The sequence below is a fragment of the Crotalus tigris genome, unplaced genomic scaffold (genome assembly GCF_016545835.1).
Source record: "Crotalus tigris isolate CLP2741 ecotype Arizona unplaced genomic scaffold, ASM1654583v1 scf7180000017666.27876245, whole genome shotgun sequence".
In the NCBI taxonomy this organism is placed as follows: Eukaryota; Metazoa; Chordata; class Lepidosauria; order Squamata; family Viperidae; genus Crotalus; species Crotalus tigris.
In genome coordinates, this window is record NW_024096551.1 from 3,997,501 (window position 1) to 4,021,156 (window position 23,656).

General features: G+C 37.9%; 1 protein-coding gene across 1 annotated transcript in view; it reads left to right on the forward strand.

Annotated features, from left to right (window-relative positions):
• EAF1 (ELL associated factor 1) overlaps positions 1 to 6,722 on the forward strand; it is a 14,103-nt gene extending 7,381 nt beyond the window's left edge. The window contains exons 3-6 of the mRNA XM_039336253.1: positions 739 to 875; positions 1,844 to 2,010; positions 2,423 to 2,641; positions 4,811 to 6,722. Coding sequence (XP_039192187.1) covers positions 739 to 875; positions 1,844 to 2,010; positions 2,423 to 2,641; positions 4,811 to 4,857 — 570 coding nt within the window. The 3' untranslated portion in view covers positions 4,858 to 6,722. The remainder of the gene's footprint in view (positions 1 to 738; positions 876 to 1,843; positions 2,011 to 2,422; positions 2,642 to 4,810) is intronic.
• Positions 6,723 to 23,656: the final 16,934 nt, after the last annotated feature.

Below are 23,656 nucleotides of genomic sequence, written 5' to 3' on the forward strand. Positions count from 1 at the left end.
TGGTGATCATTGTTTTAATAGTATGGATATTCCCAAGAGTCATATTTATACTTTTATTTTTAATGTCATATTTTTACTTTTATTTTTACTTTTATTTTTAATATACACACATACACATACACATACATACATACACACACACACAAACACACACACCTATAATAAAGGTAAAAAAGGATATATGCAGTGTTATCTTCATTTTAGATATCAAAAGGGTTTTGCGGCTCCTGGTGTTTTGTTTTTGGTGGGAAACGGGTCCAAGTGGCTCTTTGAGTGTTTTGGGTTGCCTACCCCTGGCCTATCTGCACAGTGATAGAATATTTAATATGGTGTTTATAATCACAGAGTTAGCCATATCAGTCTGCTGTAGCAAAATCAACAAATGTTTTTCTACTGGTTTATAACTATTGTCTCTTCTAATTTCAGATGTTTCTTCTTTGTAGCAGGCATAGTATACAGACAATTTTTCTTTGGAAAATTAGCAAATGAATAAATCATTTTTGTAAATAGCAAGTTCTATATACTAATTTTGCCAGAGTAAATATGATTTCTTTCTTGCATCTAAAAATATAGCAATGACTATCATAGAACAAAATATTAAGAAAATACAGATTAAAGCATAATCTTCTGAGTTGGATTTGAGACATTGATTATGCTATTTATTATATCTGTTTTTCTTACGTATGCATAACTACTTATTTAGATTTAAATATATTTTTTACTTTTCTTGAATATCAGGGTTCTACACCTCCAATGACTGTATTCAAAGGAAACAAAAGGCCTTTCCAAAAAGACTGTGTACTTATTATCAACCATGATACTGGGGAATATGTGCTTGAAAAGCTAAGCAGCAGCATTCAAGTCAAAAAGACAAGGTAACACAGGCTCAAACATGTGAGGCCAGTATGGATCAACATAGAGTATAATTCTTTCTGAAATAACTGTTCTTCTATCACCTGCTTTTATTTTGACTATATAAAATAATAAACATTAAATATCAGAATGGTGGAAAGAAAACTAGTCTAGTACATAGTCTATAATCTCCATTCTTAAATGAAATGGCTATTCCAAGTATATCTAATATGCTTTCTCTCCATATTAGAACTTTAATCATCACTGATCTTATCAGTCATTAATAAAGTTAGCAGAGGGATGACTTAGGTGATATTTTAAATTTTTAAAAGTTAATTCTTGAGAAAGTTTAGCTAGTACTTAATTTTCCTTCTTCAGTTGAAAGAATGGGTATTTAGCAGTTCCATAAATGGTACATTGGTAATATTTATTTATACAATTCTAATTTAAGATTTATTAATATCAGAGAAAATGAGAGAATAGAAATTGGATTTTATTTATTTGTTTGTCTGTTTATATTTCATATTTCTAAGCTGCCCATTTCTCTCAAAGACTGTACCAATCCTAATTCCATAATTCCCTCAAGCTACGAAGGATTAGAATTGGAAGAACTTTGCATAGCCACAAAGGAGAAGCAATATGAGGGAACAGAAGTAGGAAAAGCGGGCCCAATTACTCTTATAGAAATCTCCACACACACAAATTCACCACTAGTTGTATTTTAATTCTAACTGGCAGAATAGCCAACAAAATCAACAATTTTGGAACAGGTAGGAGTTGGGCAGAGACAGCCTTATTAGATATATTAGATATAAAGGTTCTTTGTCTGAAAGGGAGGACCCAAGATTATACTGGACTTATTTCCTATATGAAAACAGTAGTAAGGGTTTCTTAAAATAAATAGTGTGACTCAAAATAAATTAAGGTTATGATAAGGTATGGAAAGCAATTATATATTATACATGTTATCTGTTTTAATATTTCCTTTCAGAGCTGAAGGCAGCAGTAAAATCCAAGCACGGATAGAACAGCAATCTGCTCGAGCTGCACAATCTTCCACCCAGTTCAGAGCTCCAATAAAGCCTGCAGCTGGACCTAAAACATCCCCACTGAAAGACAATCCTTCACCAGAGCCTCAATTGGATGATATTAAGAGAGGTAGAACACTTATTATAGCCTGCCTACTGTCTGAGATGGGAAGAAAATCTATTACTCCCCCCTGTAAATTTTCTTCAGTATATTTTTCCAGTGGCAGGAGTACAGCTTATAACCTTCACCAGCCAGTCACCTCACAATTATACTAGTTGAAACCAAATGTAATTTAATTAAAACTGTTACATCTTTTAAAACCATGGACTATCTGGGGTGGGCTAAATAACTGAGAGCCAGTGGAGCATTATATTTAAGTTAAAATTAGAATTTCAATCCTAGGGCAAAATCAACCATGTAGAGAATTAGAATTGCAGGGGTAGGTGCTATCTAAGTGACTTTGAATTTCTTAAGAAAACTCAGGCTATTTTTTTAATGAATAAAATTTTTTTTAAAAATGACCCTCCTATTTTTACTCTAGAACTAAGAGCTGAGGTTGAAATTATTGAGCAGATGAGTAGCAGTAGTGGCAGCAGTTCATCTGATTCTGAGAGTTCCTCTGGGAGCGGTGATGAAACTTCCAGCAGTGATGGGGGTGAAACTGCACATCCTTCTCCTTCTCAGCAGTGTAACAACAAGAATGTGGTTGCCAATGGTACTGGCAGGGCACAAGGCAACAATCAACTCATGAATACTCTCAGTAAGTATTTTCACTAAGTAGCCATCATACAACATAAATGCAACCTGGAAATTATAAGAACTATAGACCAAGATTTCATGAGAGCATCATGCTTAGGAAGGCTGCTCTAAGTACAAGTTGCCCTCATTCCTGGGGGATAACAGTACTGAAATAACAAGATTTTTCATCTTTGGGAATTGGGGTTGAGTCTGTGGCTGACCTCCTCCCATAAGAGTTGTCTATGTAGTGATCTTTATCCGCTCCTCATGCCCAATTGAAATGTATCCCATTGGGTCAGCTCAATCAGGAGGGCTCCATGTGGCTCCCTTTGGGTAACTAGCCTCTTTCAAATGACTTACTGTGGGAACAGTCTGCAATCAGCACTAGCATTCAGAAGCCCCATAAGATGGTGATGCTGCCTACAACTTGCTTGGGTTAATTTCTGCCAGGCTACTGGATGTTAATGCTGCCCACACACAACTTATGGAAATCAGTAATTCATAAATTATATGTGAACAGGATGAGCACATTCAAGAAGTTGTTCCACAGAGATCCTGCAACAACTGCAGGCAGTGGAGAAGCCAGCATAAACCATATGGTATAAGAAGGGCAGCTCCCATCATCAGCCAGGAAAGCAATTTGAAAGGAGCTAAAAGTCAGAAAGAAGCTACTTAGAGCCTCAAACTGCAATTAAGTGAAAAGGAAGACGTGATATAGGCATCTTGCTTAGATGATATAATTATTTCAAATATATATTTTATGCATCCACAAAAGCTTGTCTGCTTTTTTGACGTGTAACATTTGCACCTTTTTGCAAATACAAAAATATTTGTAGGCTTGGTTTCTATAATTGTGGATATAAGACTGCAGATAACAAGTGACTTTTGTACTCACAGACACCCTTGTTTTCTATTGAGTCCTTGCTGCTCTCTGAATTGGTTCTTTGCTTGCAGATGTTTCATTACTTAGTTAAGTAATAGCAATAGCATTTAAACTTGTATACCATCATTTAGTGCTTTACAGCACTTTCTAGATAGTTTACAATATAGAAGCATTATTTGCATATTGCCCAAACAATCTGGATCCTCATTTTACCAACCTAGAAGGATGGAAGGCTCAGTCCGCCCCATCAGGCTCAAACTCCAGGCTGTGGGCAGAGTTTGCCTACAGTACTTCATTTTAACCACTGCTCCATCGGGACTCTTTCTCATAAGATCATCGGTTCCTTGACTACGATATTATTTCTGCTTGATTGGAGAGAATGTGTTCTGGTCTTTCTGTTTCCTCCTCAGTTTTTTTTACCATCTCTCTTGAATTATTTGTAAATGTGATTCTCTTTAATGGCTGATTTGTCTGAATGCTAAGCTTCCAAGAGTTCCATAGATATTTTGGATTTAGCTTGCTCTAGAATGCTCACAGTTTCTCAGTCAAAGCTATGATTGAATCTGACCATATGACATTTAGGGGTATCTTTTAACTACTAGTTGGTGTTCATGGATGCACTCTGCTGGTCTTCTTGTTGGTCCATTATAATGGCTGTTATTTCTGCAAGCAAACAATCAAACTCAGAGAGCACCCAAGGACTTCACAATTCAACTTTAAGCTAAATGTATTCTCTTCTGTTGGAAATACTTACTTTCCTTTTCCAAGATGTACTTTATTTTTCCCTTTATACACTTAATAGTTAATCTTTATGTCATGATTTTTTTATAGATAGTAGTGACTTGCATTTTTAGCATGACCTCATAACTTAGGGCAGTTGTTATTGGTCTGACTGATTCAGATCTAGTCTAAAGAAACTGATACTAACAGTACATGCAGTTGTTTTACTTCATATTTGTTCAAAGTCCCATTAGTGGATCAAGTCTGTGATGGAGCAAATAAAAAACCTAAACTCTAGTTGTACACAAGTTTATTAAAGAAAATTATGAGTTTTGATTTGCATAGGAATCATTGCAACATTTGGGCTTCTTGTGAATCATGTCAAAGAACACTAGGAACAGAGAAATAATAGAACTCTGGTCTTAAATATACATACCAGAAACTAATCCACTTGGAGTAAACTCTTTAATGATCTTATAAAATTGCTGCCTATTTTTGCTCTCTATGTCTCTCATAGCTAACATTTCATAATTCATCAGTGTTGAACTTAATTCAAAATTAAGACAATTCTCTTTTTTTTAATAACAGGAAATGACTTGCAGTTGAGTGAATCTGGGAGTGACAGCGATGATTAAATTAGGTTTGCTGCTTTTGTTTCCTGTTATATAGAAATGCAGATTTAATGAAGAGTAATACAAAAGTGGTAACTGACTTACTAGAACCCATCTGTATAAATAGAATTGTTAACATTATGTGACCTGAAGAGAAATGTTCTTGGAACAGAACTGTCCTCTGTTTATTCTATGTATAAATTAAGTCTGTTGTAGTATAATCTTTTAACTTTTTTTCAGTAGGTGTGAATAATTTTAATCTAAAACTGAAATCTATCTTCAGACATGTAATATACCACCCTGTAAAAGGTAATAATCTTGATGTATTCTAATCAGGTTCTTGCTTGAGTCCCTTGAAAATTTAAAGCAAAAGTTATTTATAAGGTAGATGTCAATCATTTAAAAAAGAAATACATACTTTGATATTGAATGAGATATTAGAATAAGAATGATAGTACCTACACTTCATAAGTTTAAGGCAGGGACACAAAATTATACAAGTGGATATTTGTGGTGAATAAAAATTCCCTTGTGACAAGGAAAGTTTAATCATCTAGAAAAAGACTATCTCACCCTGCTCTTATTTTTTTTAGGCTCTCTTGAAAATATTTTACACTATAAACACTTGGCAAAGGTATATATAAACAGGCTAGGTAACAGAGTTTCTCAAAGACTAGTTGTGAACTTAGCTCTAAGGATTTACTAGGGCTTTTTTTATTTTTGCAGGAAATTTATATAGTCATTTATGCACAAATGGCCATTTGTGTACAAATAAAAAAACAAACAAATGTCATATTATTACTTATGCAAATATTTCAGATTGTGCATATTGTCTGCTATCCTAGTACTGAAGAAGCCAGTATTTAGTGCTCCATACTCCCAGGTACAATTAAATTAACATTGCGTGTGTGAGATATATAACATTTCTTTGGATAGAAATGATAATTGTAAGATTTTCTTGTTTACTAATATTTAGTGCATATAGCATAGAATGATAAGGTCTGAAACTTCAGATGATATAAAAGAAATAAGTTGATCTTGGAACAATTGCTAGCCAATCTTGTTCCTAACAAGATTTTTGTTTCAAACACTGATAAGTCTCATCTGTCAAGCTGCTTTGGTTAGAAGAAGAGACAAGCCTTCACATATTGTTTCCTAATGAAGTATTTTAAACTTCATACATGCTTTGTACTAAATACAGCTAACCCATTTATACAATAATTTGAAATAAAAAGTAGAAAATTAATGCAGAAAAATTCTTTCACCAATAAAATATTATTTCTTGAAAATTTCATGAGTTAAAAGTACCAAATTGGTTTTTAAAGTTTAATTTAGTTTATCTATAGTTATGCTACCATATTTTCAAATTATTAATATACAAAATATTTTGAGCAATTTACTTGTATGGTAGCTTGTTAGCAACCTTAGTAAGGAACATATCCAGCAATCTCCTACAATTTAGGGTGCATATTATCAAGATAGGTTTTTAGGTAATAAATATTATCTAAAATATGTGATTTCATTTTAATGTTGTTATTGTTTTAAAAAGGGGCTAAGCAGACAAAGATTATTATTATTATTGTTACTGGAATAAAAGTGCCTTGTGTTTAAATCAGATCTAGTTTTCCTCTCAGAAGTTCTACTACTTTGTCCCACACAAGCAGCATAGTGGCTTATATGCAAAAGTATGGACTCAGTAGGCTGAAAAAAAAATGACCTCATATCTAGTGACAAGTGAGAAACAAAGTATTACAAGGCAAACCAGGCAGAATAAATATTTGTGTCTCTTTGGCTTCACATAGCAGTAGTAGCTATTGTGAAGAGTTTGAAATTGACTGGCATAAGTCAGTGATCTGAATGCCATAATAGCTTTCAGTTGTAGTATGAATTTTTGGCAGACTCCTTGTCTAGATCTAACAAACAAATGGGGGGAGATAAGCAGTGCTATACTTTTTGGGAGGCAAGATAATCATCTTTTTTTAGAGGGAGGGAGAACAATACACTTTAAATTTACCATCATGACTGTCCAAATTCAAAATGAAGGGGATGTTCATTTTTGTTTTGAGTGGCAAGTTGTATGCCATTAAGGCTGCAATGAAATCTCAGAACAGGATTCATTTTTTCCCATAGCGTTGCAAGATGAAGTCATGGTACTTGACAAAAGCAAGACAAATTGTTCTGGTTAATAAATATATAAATATTAATACAGCTTCAAGGCTGCAGTTTGTATGTACTTATATGTACTTCTTCAAAAGTCAGCTTAATTAGGGCCTTTTTAAAAATTAACTTTATCATGGAATTTCAATTATTTTATAGAGGCATGCAAATAGTAACCTGAAGGAAAAGAATACTTCAACAGGGCTGAAGTGTTTCCAAACTATTCATGGTCTATAACACTTGCACAGGAGATGCTCTTTTGATTCCTAAAGAGAATTGTTTTGATTCATGTGGCCATATGTGATTTAAAAGTATGACTATGGAGACAACTGAAGTGTTTAACAGTTCAAGTATTAAGGCAGTGGTTCTCAACCTTTTTAATGCCGTGACCCCAACCGGTCGTAAGTCGAGGACTTTCCCTACCCAGGAGCACCGCGCATGCGTGATGCCAACCCCTGCGCCGGCCGAGGCGTAGCTGGCGCAGGCTGACCACCAGCTGGGCCACCAGCTGGCCCAGCCCAAGGGAGGTAAGGCACCCGCCGGGCCCCACGTGCGCCAGCAACCCTCCCTGCGCCCGCCAGCCTCCCATCCCTGGCCCTCTTTTACTTACATTTTTAGTAGTTGCTCAGCAGGGAGAGGTGGAAACTTCCAGACAGCTCGCCTTCGCTGCAGACAACTTGCAGCACCGTTTGCAGAATGGGACTTTTGGCGGGCTCAGCAGGGCAGAGACAGCCTGTACAATTCCTATTGGCTTTTGAAAGCCAATAGAATTAGACTCTATTCAAGAGAGTCTATTCTATTGGCTTTCAAAAGCCAATAGAATAAAAGGGAGTAGCACAGCTAAGGAAAAGGGGGGAAAAAATGGCGGACTGCGTTGTTTGGCGACCCCCGTGAAATGGTCGTTCGACCCCAAATGGGGTCCCGATCCACAGAGAACCACTGTATTAAAGGAATAAAAATAGGAATGAAATGGAATCTTAAGAAGTATAATACATTATTTTTGATGCAATTTTGCCTCAGATGTACTTGTATCATCAATCTATATTTGTTTATATTTCTGTATTTAGATTATATTATTTGTAACATTTTGTAGTTTTTCTTTTAAAATTTATTTAAATAAAAGAATAAGCTTTAGCAGCACAAAGACTGTAACAGAGTTTTCTCTCTTGTTAGAACTCATCTGACTTGTTTGAACTTAGTATCTTTATACTGTTTTACACAATACAATTATAGAGTACTGGGTTGAATACCTTAACGATAGTGAATTGTTACTCAGTATTATTTACACATGAATGCACAATCTTAGATATACACGTGGTCCTGACCCAGAAATATAAGAATTGTTACAGGTTTGTAATGTGCACATCACAGATTTAACAATATAGTTGTACTGGTCTTTGATCAACTTGGCATGATTAACTCATTCACAAATATCAGCATTTTCCATAGATACCAGAAAGCTAGGTTAATTAGTATACAGCATAAGAATGGAGACCGGGATTGGAAGCATTAGAGACATCCATAGCATCCATTTAGCTGGCTGTGCGAATGTAGTCCATAGTAGTTGACATACTGTGAAACATACAGAACGGTACAGAAATCTAGCTATAGACTGGAAAAATATTCCTGATTTATCAAAGAGAAATCTTGTTCTGTATTTTGCTCACCATTAGTATTAAAATCCGATAAGTTTTCACTTTTTGGAGGCGCAGTGGTTAGAATGCAGTATTGTAGGCTAACTCTGCCCACTGCCAACAGTTCGATCCTGGCTCAAGGTTAACTCAGTCTTCCATCCTTCTGAGGTTGATAAAATGAGGACCCAGATTGTTGGGGGCAATATGCTGATTCAAATATGCTTCTGTGACAAAGAGGCCCAATGTTAACTCAGCCTTCCATCCTTCCAAAGTTGGTAAAATGAGGACCCAGATTGTTGGGCAATATGCTGTGTCTGTAAATTGCTTAGAGAGGGCTGTAAAGCACAATGAAGCAGTATAAAAGTCTAAGTGTTATTAAAGTTTTTTGCAACTGAATTGTATAACACTACCTAAATACAAAATGTAATGAATTGTTGAAGCTTTGCCTCAAGGTTGCTTGCAATCAACCATACCTGTCAGATATTGTGATTCTGTTCATCTTTGATGATTTATTTTTACTTCAGGAGTATTTGACTTGCCCACCTGAGAGTGAGCAGTTAATCCTGATGAATCCAAGGACCAGACACTCATAAAAATTTTAGGAGTCCTGGTCTGTTTACCATTATAACATGGTTAACAAGGTACAACATTTCCCCCTTCCCTAAATGGTACAAAAGGAAAGGTGATATGATATGGAATTGGAAAAAAGATGCTTTTAAAACATGTAATTCAATAAACTGTAAGTTCCAGATCAAGGGAATCTTTTAGAACTGACAGCAGGAGTCATAGAGAAGAACTCCCCAATCTTTCCAGGTTGGTGGCCCAGAGGGAGGGAGGAGCAGGGAAATGTGCGCAGTGCGCAAACAGCAGTGATGCTAGCACTCATGCGCAAATGGGACGCTAATGCCTGCGTGATGCTGGCGGTGGTGCTAGCACCCCCATGCATGCACAAACGGGGCTGTTAGCACGAGTGAGGAGGGTGCATGCACATGTGTGCGTACTTGTCAGCCATTCCCATGGCCCAGTGGCCAAGAGGCCACAGACCGGTACTGGGCCACGGCCCACAGGTTGAGGACCCCTGTCATAGGGGCAAACCAACTCAAATCAGAAAAAGTGGCCTATAGAGTTTTGTTGCAGCTAGTTCAGAAGTATTCCATACTTCAATATGGTATGAAGTGGTATATAAGTCTAAGTGCTATTGCTGTTGATATAATCAATTTATGCAAAATCCTTTGAGATATGGTGTGGTTACATATATTCATAAAGGTAACTGTCAAATATCAATCTATAACTATAAACCCATTTGACAGGAAGAATGTGCAAGTCATCTGAAATAACTAGTTATTATCAGTTGGTGCTCAAAACTAATGGGCAAAAATGTTTTGGTGGGAAAAAAGGAACAAGAGCCAAAAATTTAATAGCGCTATTCACACAAAAATTGAGCTGTAATGGTTGTACAAACCATTTAAATTGTCACAAATGGATTTAATTTTAGCTTCAGACTAATGCCTTCCAGTTAACTGTCACATAAGCAATGTTGAGAGAATGAAGCATTAATCACCTCTCTGCTTTTGAAATATATCCCTAGAAAGGCAGCACAAAATGAGACTCTACTCTGCACTTTCTTTTCCTTCTCCCTATTTAGTGTAGCCTCATATGTCTTGGAAAAACATGTTACAAGGGAGTGGAGGTGAATAAGCCACCATCCATCCACGTTTATTCACAATCTTACTAAATCTTATTGGGTCACTGAATTATCCATTCATGAGGCAAAGGAGCAGGCCACATCAATTCCCAGTCTCTGAATCTCACTGCATCATCAACAATGGAACAGCATCTTTCAGGGGCACAATACACATTTTCGCTCATGAGACCTCATCACTACTCTCTTACCTCCCATTATTTGATCCTGAAACAACCACCTAATGATAAGATCTGCTTGCTTCACCAAAAATGTGGTTTCTCTAACAATCAGTGACCCATTAGACTGCAAATGAGTTTTATTCAACCAACTTTCTCAGTTACTAAAGCTAAAAAAAATGTACACGCACCTGTGAACTGCACTTGGTTCTTTTGGTTCCAGAGATAATAAGCACACTAATAAATAAAAGGATTTTAAGCTTATTATTAGTTCAAGCAACAGAATTAAAAGCATACATAACAAGCAAGATAACACCCAAATCTCTTAAAGGCTGCCAGAAGTTCCTTAACAATGACAGTACATATGCTTTCAACAGTACTCAGTGCTCGGTTCCATTACAGAAGCTCCCCAATTAACAACAATCTAAAGGTTTTATCAAAACTTGACACTGATTTCATGGCCCTATTATGTTTAGGAGACTGGAATACCTGACCTTGACTGATTGGCACATGAATCTAGGATGGGAATCAAAAGTCTGAAATTTTCGCAGCAAGAGAAGCTTTGAAACTACATGAAGATTTCTCCCCCTTCTCCTTTGTTCAGCAAGCAAGAGTGGAAAAGGAGAAGGCTAGTTCTAAGTTAGTCTATTCTTAATATGAAGGAGAAATCAAAATATCTCAGTAACTTTTCAAAATAACAATGTTCTTCCCACATTGCCACTACATTTCACCTCTGACATACTGTAATTTCTCTCCATATTTTTTCTTTGCATGATTTCCAAGTCTCCAAGTAATAAATGGTACATTTTCATAGAATCATTTAACTTTAACATATAGGATACATATCTAGATAGCTGTTAGAAAAATAAGCACTGGATGCTATGCCAAATTTAAAATATTGATCATAGTCGGGCTGCATTCTGAAAACACTTTGCAAGCAGTCCTACACTTATGACCATAATTGAGCCCAACATTTCTGTTGCTAAGCAAAACATTTGTTAAGTGAGTTTTACCCCATTTTACAATCTTTCTTGCCGCAGTCATTAAGTGAATCAATGAAGTTGTTTAAGTTAGTAAGATGATTATTAAGTGAATCTGGCTTCTCTATTGACTGCTTTACAGAAGATTGCAAAAGGTGATCACATGATCCTAGGACACTGCAACAATCTTAAATATGAGTCAGTTGCCAAGTGTCTGAATTTTGCTAATTTTTCTACAGGGAAGCTGCAACGGTCATGTGAAAAATGATCATAAGTCACTTTTTTCAGTGCCGCTTTAAATGACTACTAAACAAATTGTTGTAAGTTAAGGACTACCTGTATTAAATTTCTCCAGAAACATCTGGAGATATAGTGGTCTTGTTTCGTTTTCTAAAACTGGATGCAAGATGAACAAACAGCATTCTTGCTTAATGACACCTGTTCCTCCCTAGCTGATAGCAGATGGACTGTCCCAATTACTGCTAGGACATCAGCAATTGTGTTCAAGGACTAATGCTCATGTACTGGTAAATTAGAAAAAATACAGCTATTTTAACAATCAATTATTGAGTCATACTCATGTTAGGTATCTTTGTGACCCCAATTATCTGTAAAAGCTACTGTAATCCAAAATATACAACACAGCTTCAAGGAATTTTTTTCTAGAAAATAGAAGGTAGAAAATAGATGGAAACAATAACACATTTATTACTAGTACTTCTTTCCTAGTTTATCATCTGGTTTTCTATATTAGCCTTTCTTTTCTGTGGATGTAAATCCACGCTGATCTTTTAAGATATTAAAGTATTATTCTTTGGGCTGGCCATCCCTTTCACTTGGCAAAAGTAGCTCTTGAAAAACATATTGCTGTCCCTTTATTACATAGGACAACCTAACGTTCTCTTCTATAATCTGGGTGCCGAACACCTGGAATCATTTATAGACAAATCAGACCTGAGAAAAATCCAGTCATACTATACTATACCATAAATCTACAGCTATACTATAAATCTACAGGTCCAATCTACAGGTCCAAAAGCCCAATTGATTTTTGAGTGCCCATGGTTAGATATTTGTACATTAAAGCCAGAGTGAGGGCATCAAAATAATTTGCAACGGAGAGGGCAAATATAGTTTATCAATTGCTTTTTTCAATCAATTAATATTTTCCAGAAGCACCCCTGGAAGAGTGGGCTTGTTATTCCTCTTCCAGGAATATGACAGGTCCCCAAGTTATCATTTATATAGTTATAAAGTGAGCAACCTTTTGTTATAAATAAGCTTTTCATTTCACCAAAGCAGACTTAAAATTGACCTCAACATCTTTTTTTCTGTTTTAGAGTCACTTATCCATCCCTACATTGGGTGCTGTTTTAACTATGATTGGATTGATTTCTTCCATATATTGTAGTACATAGTAGGCTATCACCAACTGCTTTTTTCAATAGGACATACCGTACTTCTGTACTTTTGAACAGTTGTAACCAAAACTCTATAGGCCACTTTTTCTGATTAGAGTTTTCCACAGATCCCTTGTACGGTTATCTTCTATGACTCCTGCTGTCAGTTACACATTTTACTTCATTGAAAGCATCTTCTTTCCAATTCCAGAGCATACTACCCTTTCCTTTTGCACCATTTGGGAAAGGGGAAAAAAATTGTACCTTGTTAACCATATTGTAATGGTAAAGAGCCTATAGGACTCCTAAAATTTTTATGGGTGTCTGGCTCTTGGATTCATCAGGATTAACTGCCCAATCTCAGGTGGGCAAGCCAAATACTCCTGCAGTAAAGATAAATCTTCAAAGATTAACAGAATCACAACAATACCTGACAGGGTATGGCTGGCTGCAAGCAACCTTGAGGCAAAGTTTAAATAGCTCATTCTTCTTCTTGTGCCATATCCATTATCGGATGTTGGTGATCATGTTGGTGATCCTTTTTTTATCAGCAGCCGCACGAAAAAGTGCTGCTGAGTTTAGCTCATTACATTTTGTATTTAGGTAAAGATAGTGTTATATAATTCAGTTGCAAAAAAACTTTAATAGCAATAGCACTTAAACTTATATACCGCTCCGTAGTGCTTCACAGCCTTCTCTAAGCGATTTACAGAGTCAGCATATTGCCCCCAACCATCTGGGTTCTCATTTTATTGACTTTGCAAGGATGGAAGACTGACTTAACCTTGAGCCAGTCAGGATCAAACTCCTGGCAGTAAGCTGAATTAGCTTGCAATATTGCATTCTAACCACTGCGCCTCCACAGCTCCTAATGCCATTTATTTCCCTTATAACTTTTGAAAATCAAAAGCTGCAAAGCTGGGAAGAAGAAAATGTATACATGTTTAGTATTGAACTGCTTCCCTAACCAAAAGTTGTTATAAAATGTTTCAGTTAGACCATATTAATCTATGGAGTCTGTATCAAATATTGTCTTAAATATATTTTATTTTCCATTTTATTTATCATATGCCATGCTGAGGGACAAATGAAATCTAATAAACTTCTATAATCCATGTAGAGTTTAAATATATGAAGCTATTGCCCCTTCTTTCTGATCACCTACATTTATTATCAGTGAGAACTTTCTCTTTCTTCACTTCAAAAGACATTGAATTTTCCTCCTCATTGTTTGGGACTTTTTTTATCCAGTCAGTGGTCTTACTTTCTTGATTCCCTCTTACTGCTGCCATAAGCAGAGGCACCTGTAACTTAAATTTTCTTTCTTCTAGGTCCAGCCTCTCCCCCCTTTTCTGTCTCCCTCTTCCAAGAGCCTACACTATTGTAGGACAGGGGTGAGATTATAAATATATACGTAGTTTACTTTCATGGGTTTTCAGTAAATTGATCTAATTCAGAGATATGTCAGAAGTAAAAGCAACATTGTCTATTCTCATGTTCTTTTGACAACATTGGGCTGGCAATTTCCCTATAATGTGTGTGTGTGTGTGTGTGTGTGTTTTGAGTCAATCGTGATTCTTAGCATTGTTGGCAACTTTTTCAGAAGCACCCTATCGTGTCTCGTTCCTAAAGCTGAAAGACCACCAACTGGATGCTCTGAAAAAAGACAAATCCGAACTCAATTTTTAGCCAGATACCTTTAATCACTACACCAAACTGGTTCCCAGTAAAATTGTTGGCCCTTTTCTTTTTTGGGTTTTAAAAGAAAGGAAGGAATAAAAAAGACACCTTTGACAAAAATGCCAATGGCAAGGAGTTCCAAATTCAAACAGTGAATTATATCTTAAAGCTCACAAAGCAAGAACATAGCAAACTTCATTTCTTTTTGTTTTGTCTAAAATTTCCTCAAATGCATTACTAAAGACAACACATTAATCAACCAGTTTTCTTTACATACTATATAAAATTTCCAGGCACTGCTGCTGCCTGTGGTAGGACATGCTTATTTAATTTTATACAGCTTTAAGTTTGGAAGATAACGTATCTGTTTTTGGCACACCTTTTTAAAGAAGTTTCATGAAATTGGATTCTCTTTTCTGAGAACTCTCTCCCTCTTTAGCCACTTAAGAGGCTTGGGAACATTTCTCTCTGTACCCTATATACAAGATACAGGAGGTTATAACACTGATAGTTGCCCTATCAGCATTGTAACCTTCTTCACAGATATTCCCTGTGCTGGGCTCAGCAATGCCAGCAAAGAACTGAGCATACAGCAAGGGACTCCTTTCATTAAATGGCCCTCATCCCAGCTGTGAGACATTGAGCATCAGGTCTTGTAAACCTTGGCTGCTAAATCCCTGCCTGTATAACCATTCCTCTTAATTAATCCACTGCCTCTCTAATGGAATGACATGAAGACATCTGTTCTTGGCAACCAGGTATCTGTACTGTATAGTCAGTATACACCAATCAAATAAGGATACTTCTGTAGTGGCATTAGGCAATCTCAAATATTGGTTAATCAAGATGTCTTTAGATCAGAGGTCACCAATCTTTCTCAGTTGGCGGAACAGAGGCAAAGGGAGGGGCAGCATTTTATGTGCATGCGTACACGCATGAATGGGGCCGTGAGCATGCGCGTGGTACAAACAGTGGCACTAGTGCCTACATGATACTTGCTAGCCCTGCCCCATTCTTGGGTGGTGCAGTGCCCTGTTTTTGCGCCCCAAGGTGTGGCACCCCATTTTTGTGCCCTGTGGTTTGGCAGCATCCCATTTTCACGCCCCGAGATGCAGTGGCATCCCATTTTTGCACCTTGAGTGTGACGGCATCCCATTTTTGTACCCCACGGCATGGCGTCCCATTTTCATGCCCTGCGGTGCTGCTAGCACAAGTGGAGGGGTATGCACACATGGTTGCACTGGCCAGCTTGTCCTACGGCCCAGTGGCCAGCAGGTCATGGCCCAGTAGTGGGCCATCGCCCACAGGTAGGGGACCCCTGCTTTAGATCATTCCCCCAATTTAACTCTTCCCCAGTTAAGTAAAGGCTACTAGCTCCTTGATTCCACATTGTTATTAACCACTGGCTTAGCCTCTCTCCAGGCTTCTGCCTCTTATTATTAGCTAAGTTAGCTAACTCCTGCTGAATATAATCTCTGATAGCCCGTGTTGTTTGAGCAACCTGTAGATTGCCAGGTGACCCCCTCCGATTTATTAGTGACCAAAGATTGTGCTTTATATACCCTTTCTTCACCTGTTTATGGTGCTTTAATTTTGGAAATAACACTGCCATGATTACAGCTTGCTCCTTTGCTGAACCCCCCTCCACTTTTGAACACATTGTTCTCAAGAGGGACTGCTAATCTTTATAAACAATAATTTCTTCAGGTTGCTGCTGTACCTTTTTATGAGTAGCTTCAAACTGCTCCCAGATATCATGGAGTTCAGTGAGAAAGGCCCAGCTTAGTCTACCCACTGGCTTCTGCCACAGTCACAGTAACGGGTCTGTGACAATTTGTCACAGCCAACTCGCATAGCCAATTCACCATGGGACCAAAAAAGGAACAAAATGAAATGTGAATGACAAAAAATAAAATGTTTTTTAATTATTTAAATAATTAAATTGAATTTTTAAATTGTCGCATGGCAAGTTGTCCCATGGCGAGTTGGCAGCGGTAAGCTTGCTATGGTGAATTGGCAGCAGACAATTGGCTGTGACAAGTTGTCCCATTCCGACAGTAACTGTTTTGGGAACTGAATGTTTTGGGAACTGAATCTCCCAGTTGTGCCAACCCTTGCTGGCATGACACAAGGGGAGTTTTGAGCCTCTGGCCCCAAATGCTTGTGCTGGGCCAACCAAGGATATAATTATGGCTACTAGCACCTTGCCTAATAGATATTCTTTTCCAGAACTAGGGCATTGTCACTGGATTATACCTTCATCCCAATTATATTTTGCCAAATGTCAGGGCAGTGATCAGTTGCCTAGGCAATTGATTGTTTTGGATCCAAAGACAATGAACACTCCCTTAAATAAAAGGATTTTAAGCTTTATTTTTAGTTCAAGCAGACTTAAAAGCATAACATAAAAAGCAAACATAACAAGCAAGGTAATGCCCAACTCTTTTACAAGCCTCCAGGAGCTCCTTATAACAACAGCAAAGATACTCCATGGGTAGCCAGTATTCACAGTACCTAGTGCTATACTCCATGCAGAAGTCCCCCCCCCCCATAAAATAGTTTTTTTTTTATCAAAACCTCGCACCATGATTTTATGGCCCTGCTATGTTCAGGAGATTGCACATGACTCTGGGGTGGGAATTGCTAGTTAGTCTAAGATTTTTACAGAGGACAAAGTTTTAGAGTTACATGAAGATTCCTCCCCCTTCTCCTTTATTCAAAGCAAAAATGAAAAAAAGCAGGTTAGCTCAGAATGAGCTCTAAATTTCTAGACTTATTCTTAATATGAAGGAGAAATAAAAACAGTAATTCCTTAAAATAATGATTCTTCCACATTGCTATTACATTTAGCAACAGAAATTCTGGTCCCAGTTATGGTCGTAAGTTGAGAATTCCCTATCCTCAAACATCCAGTTCCGATGAGGGTGATATGTGTGGGAAATCCAAGCTATTGTTGCACAGTAACAAGTAACCAGCTGCGACACTGTATTATTCTTTTTGGTAAGTCAGTTTATCTGAGGTCTAGAAAGAGGTAGGAAAATCTGAGGGCAATCAAACACAGCAATCATTTTATGATATTGTTATGAAGATGATCCATGAATGGCAAGGGAACAAGTGTTGATTCAGAATAAAACCTACTGCATAAAGCCTTGTCTGTATTACTCTGCATATGGTGTAATTGGCTTGATGCAAGGAACTTTAAAATCAAACAGAAAACAATTTTATTTATAATGCAATTTCCTGCTTAAAAATGATCCAACTACAGTAAAAAAATAGGAAAAATTAAATAACAATTAAAATTACACAAAAGTAATAAAATAGTATATACCATGCAATATTTATAGCATAGTAAATACATCATTACCACATTCTAAATATATTGCCCAAACTTCGATGATCATAACTTGCATTCTCCAGACAGGATCTCTGAGTAAAGCTATGAACAGGATGCAAAGATCTGACATATTGAACATGTTATCATTGGCACCAGAAAAAACCTTGGACAAGGGAAAAACTGTAGGCTACAGCTATATGAACTCACAGCTTATAAGTTGCCTATCCTTGAGAAAAATATGGAAATGAAAATAAGGAAAACATTTTTTAAAACCCACTGCTGAATATCTGTTTATTCAAGAAAACAGATATTAGCAAATATAACCTGAGGTCAAAATCCCGAAGTGACAGATAAAATATTTGGTTGCTGATATATTCAAAGAGTTTAGGGCTGCGTAAATGTGGGCATCTCTAGATTTCAATCTATAAACTACAGTAAATATAGTCCCAGGCTGGAGGATTTAAAAGCCACAGTGCCATTTTTTAAATAGCAGTCTTTTTCTACTATATTCATTTGATGAAATGGAGAGATAATAATAATAATAATAATAATAATAATAATAATAATAATAATAATAATAATAATAATAATAATAATAATTGGAGTTCCTGGATATCTGGTGAAAAATGGGTTACAGGACTCAGGACTGTTGGCTGAGCAACCAGGGCCAGCAGCTGCAGAACTACTGGAAGAAAAGATGTTTACCCGTCGCAGAGACACAGTGATGGAAAACAAAGAAATAATGATCTGTTACTACAGATCAAGTCCAACAAGAAGAGGATATCTAAAACGAATGCACCAATTCTGGAAAGAACAACATCCAGAATCAGAAATAACAGAACAGAGACTAGCAGATCAACGCCGATTTATAATACAAAATAAAGTATTCACAGAAACAGAATTGGACGAACTGCAAAGGTTACCCAGGGCAAAGAAATCAAAGCCTTACCAGAAGTAATTCAGAATGTAGAGGCAAACCAGGGGGAGTTGGCAGTGAAGGAATCTAGCAGAGATATACAACTGTTCTCATTTGGAAACCAGGCCCCTCTACCTCAGGAAGAACAAACCCTCTAACTAAAGAAATAAAAGAATTGAAACAAAGAATAACTGAGCATCTAGAACAGCACAAAAACAACAGAATAAGGCTACCTGAATTGAAGCTTGTTCCAAAGAAACAGCTAGCACAAGCATTAAAAGATGCAAATATTGCAATATCAAGTATAAGCACCAATTCACTGCAAGAAACAAACCAACTAATGTACAGCACAGCTGCAGTTATAACAGAATACCTGGGATGCAAAATCAACCAAGAAGAAAAACAAACAAACAGTGCACCAGAAAAATGGAAGGTTAGACTAGAAAATAAGATCAGCAAGTTAAGATCACATGCAAGCAAGCTAGAACAGATGAAAGAAAAGAAGCTGAAGAACAAGAAGACCAAAGAATACCTAATCAAGAAATACCTCTTAGAAACAAGGAAGATCAAGGAAGCACTGGAAATAATAAAGCAACAAATAACAGCTATAGCCAGGAAAATCAGTAGATATGAAGCTCGAATTGCAAAATATAGGCAGAACCTCCAATTTCAATCCAATCAGAAACGTTTCTACCAATCCATCAATGGAGAAACTGCAATGAATCAGTCAGTACCTGACAAGGAAGAAACAGTGCAGTTCTGGAAGTAGATATGGGATAACCCAAAGAATTACAACAAGGATGCGGCTTGGTTAAACGAGGTGGATGCAAATAAAACAGAAGTTGAAATGAAAGAACTAGTAATAACAACAAAAATGGTAGAAAAAAGAGCAAAGAAAATCAAAAATTGGTCAGCACCAGGTGAAGATGAACTGCATGGGTTTTGGTTGAAACATCTAACTGTTATACACCCACTCATTGCCAAACAGTTCAACAATATACGACAAGGAGGAGAAATTGAAAAGTGGCTAACAACTGGGAAAACCTACCTAATAATGAAAAAATCCAGCAAAAGGGGCAACACCAGGCAACTACAGGCCAATTACCTGCTTACCAACAACTTTCAAATTACTAACTGGTGTGGTAGCTGATGCAGTACAACAGCATCTAGTTGAAAACAATCTCTTTCCACCTGAGCAGAAAGGAAACCGCCCCAATAGCAGAGGAACAAAAGATCAACTCCTAATAGACAAAATGATCTTGGAAAACTGCAAGAGAAGGAAGACCAACCTGAATGTGGCATGGATTGACTACAAAAAGGATTTGACTCTCTGCCACATGATTGGATAATAAAGTGCCTAGAAATAACAGGAGTCAGTAAAAACATCAGAAAATTTGTGCAAAGATCGATGGCACAATGGAAGACACAGTTGCAGATCAATGGTGAGAGGCTGGGAGAGGTTAATATCAAGAGAGGAATATTTCAAGGAGATTCATTATCACCATTACTATTTGTTATTGCACTGTTTCCTCTGTCAACAATACTGAATAACTCAGGACATGGCTATCAACATCAAAAACATCGCCAGACTATCCCACCTTCCTTTATTTGGATGAGTCTGAAGCTGTATGGAAAAACATCAGCTTGAAATAGAATCGCTGCTCAACACTGCCCGTATATATAGCCAAGTATTGTAATGAGTTTGGCTTGGACAAATGTGCCACACTACTATCAAACAAGGAAAAATAATGAAAACGACGGAACTCAGATGCCACGAAAATAACATTAAGAGTCTGGATGAGGAAGAGTACTACAAATACTTGGGTATCCTTCAAGCTGACAACATCAAGCACACTGAAGTCAAGAAAAAGATTAGAGGTGAATACATCAAGAGAGTGAAGAAGATCTTAAAGTCCAAACTCAATGGAGGAAATACCATAAAGGCAATCAACACCTGGGCAATCCCAGTCATTAGGTACACAGCTGGAATAGTGGACTGGACTCAAGCAGAACTAAAAGCAATGGATAGGAAGACCAGAAAAATAATGACAATGAATCATGCCCTTCATCCACGCAGTGACATTGACAGACTTTATCTACCAAGGCAAATAGGTGGGCATGGAATGCTACAAGTACATCAGATGGTTGAAGAAGAAAAAATGGCTTTGGAAGAATATCTGAAGAACAATGATGAAGATGCACTGAAATTAGTATATCAGGAAGGCTTACTGACTACTGGAGAGACCAAACTGGCCTACAAGAAAGACCAAATGAAGAACAGAATAGAGGCATGGGAAGACAAAGCACTACATGGCCAATACATGAAAAAAATAGCTGGGAAAGCAGATAATAATAAAACCTGGCAATGGCTAAGAGCAGGAAAATTGAAGAAAGAGACCGAGGGACTAATTCTGGCTGCACAAGACCAAGCCTTAAGGACAAATGCATACAAAGTCAAAATTGAGAAGACAGCAACAGACAGTAAGTGCCGCCTATGCAAAGAAGCTGAAGAAACAGTGGACCACTTGGTAAGCTGTTGCAAGAAGATTGCACAAACTGATTACAAGCAGCGGCATGACAAAGTAGCAACAATGGTGCATTGGAAGATCTGCAAAAAATATCATTTGCCTGTAAGCAAAAACTGGTGGGATCATAAAATAGAGAAAGTCATAGAAAATGATAAAATTAAACTGCTCTGGGACTTCAGAATTCAAACAGACAAGCACCTGCAACATAACACCCCAGACTTAACAATTGTCGATAAGAAAGACAAAAAAGTCTGGATAGTGGACGTGGCAGTGCCTGGAGACAGCAGAATAGACGAGAAAGAACTGGAGAAGATAACAAAATACAAAGACCTACAAATAGAAATAGAAAGACTGTGGCAAAAGCAAGCAAGGGTAGTACCAATAATCATAGGCTCCTTGGGTGCAATCCCAAAACAACTGGAGCACCACTTGAACACAATTGGCATTGACAAATTCGCTATTAGCCAATTGCAAAAGGCGGCCTTATTAGGAAATGCTTCCATCCTGCGACGATATCTGTAATACCATCAAACATCCACATCTGCCTATCCCAGGTCCTGGGTAAGGACTCAATAGGTAGACAAAATGCCAAATCCAGTCTGAACATCTGGCTGACTGTGCGATGATCGATAATAATAATAATAATAGAAGAAGAAGAAGAAGAGGAGGAGGAGGAGGAGGAGGTAGTAGTAGTACTAGTAGTAGTAGTAGTTGGAAGGGACCTTGGAGGTCATCTAGTGTCCAACCCCTGCTCAGGCAGGAAACGCTATACCATTTCAAACAAATGGCAGACCAATCTCTTCTTAAAGACTTCCAGTGTTGGAGCATTCACAGCTTCTGGAGGCAGGTGTTCCACTGATAAATTGTTCTGTCAGGAAGTTTCTCCTTAGTTCTAGGTTGCTTCTCTCCTTGATTATTTCCATCTGTTGTTTCTTGTCCTGCCTTCAGGTGTTTTGGGGAATAGCTTGACTCCCTCTTCTTTGTGGCAGTCCCTGAGATATTGGAACACTTCTATCATGTCACCTCTCATCCTTCTCTTCATTAGACTAGACCAGGGCTTTTCAACCTTTTCACCATTGTATCGCTTTTAGGATATGGCAATATCTGAATATCACCAGTCGCCTAGCAAGGTGTCAAAAATTTGATGACCAAAAAAAAAAAAAAAGGAAAAAAGTGATGAAGTACAGGTAGTCCTCGACTTACACCAATTCACTTAGTGACTGTTCGAAGTTACAACAGCACTGAAAAAAGTGCCCCCCAAGGGACAGCCGAGCAAGACACCTGCCTGCCCGCCCAGCTGCGCTTTTCCTCCTGTCCAATGTTTTCATTGTTGTGAACATTTCTGTTGAGGATTGGCAGTGAGGGTGGTTTTTATTCTCCCCGTCTGCTGGGTGGTTGCAGCAGGTTTTCATCACTTCACGTGACCCTGGGACACTGTGACCGTCATAAATATGAATCAGTTGCCAAGCATCTGAATGTAAATCACCAGACCCTGGAGATGCTGATACATTCCAGCTGATCAGCGCTTCTTCTGGGCTCAGCAAAAGTGCCAGGATCAGTGCTGCTTTCCAGCTGATTGGTGCTTCTTCTGGGCTCAGCAGAAGCGCCAGGATCAGTGCTGCTTTCCAGCTGATTGGTGCTTCTTCAGGGCTCAGCAGAAGCACCAGGATCAGCACCGAGCTCTAGCTGGAGCCTGGCACTGATCCTGGCGCTTCCGCTGAGCCCTGACAGCCCCGAAGAAGCGCTGATCCTGGCGCTTCCGCTGAGTCCTGACAGCCCTGCAGCTCCAGCCATCTCTCGCTCAGGCTTGTCCGGTGCTGCCACTGGTTCAGCTCATTCCCCTCCCCCACTACCATTTTTCTAGGATGGTTGTGTACCACCTGCCAGGTGCCAATGTACCACAGGTGGTACCCATACCACTGGTTGAAAAGCCCTGGACTAGACATTCCCAATTCCCATACCGTTCCTTGTATGTTTTAACCTCCAGTACCCTGATCATCTTTGTTGCTCTTCTCTTTCTAGAGTCTCAACGTCTTTTTTACATTGTGGTGACCAAAACTGGATGCAGTATTCCAAGTGTGGCCTTACCAAGGCATTATAAAGTGGTATTATCAGTTCACGTGATCTTAATTCTATCCCTCTGTTAATGCAGCCTAGCACTGTGTTGGCTTTTTTGGCAGCTGCAGCACATTGCTGGCTCATATTTAAGTGATTGTCCACTAGGACTCCGAGATCCCTCTTACAGTTACTACTATTGAGCAAGGTACATCCTAAACTATACCTGTGTGTTTGGTTTTTCTTGCCTAAATGTAGAACCTTACTGTTTTCACCATT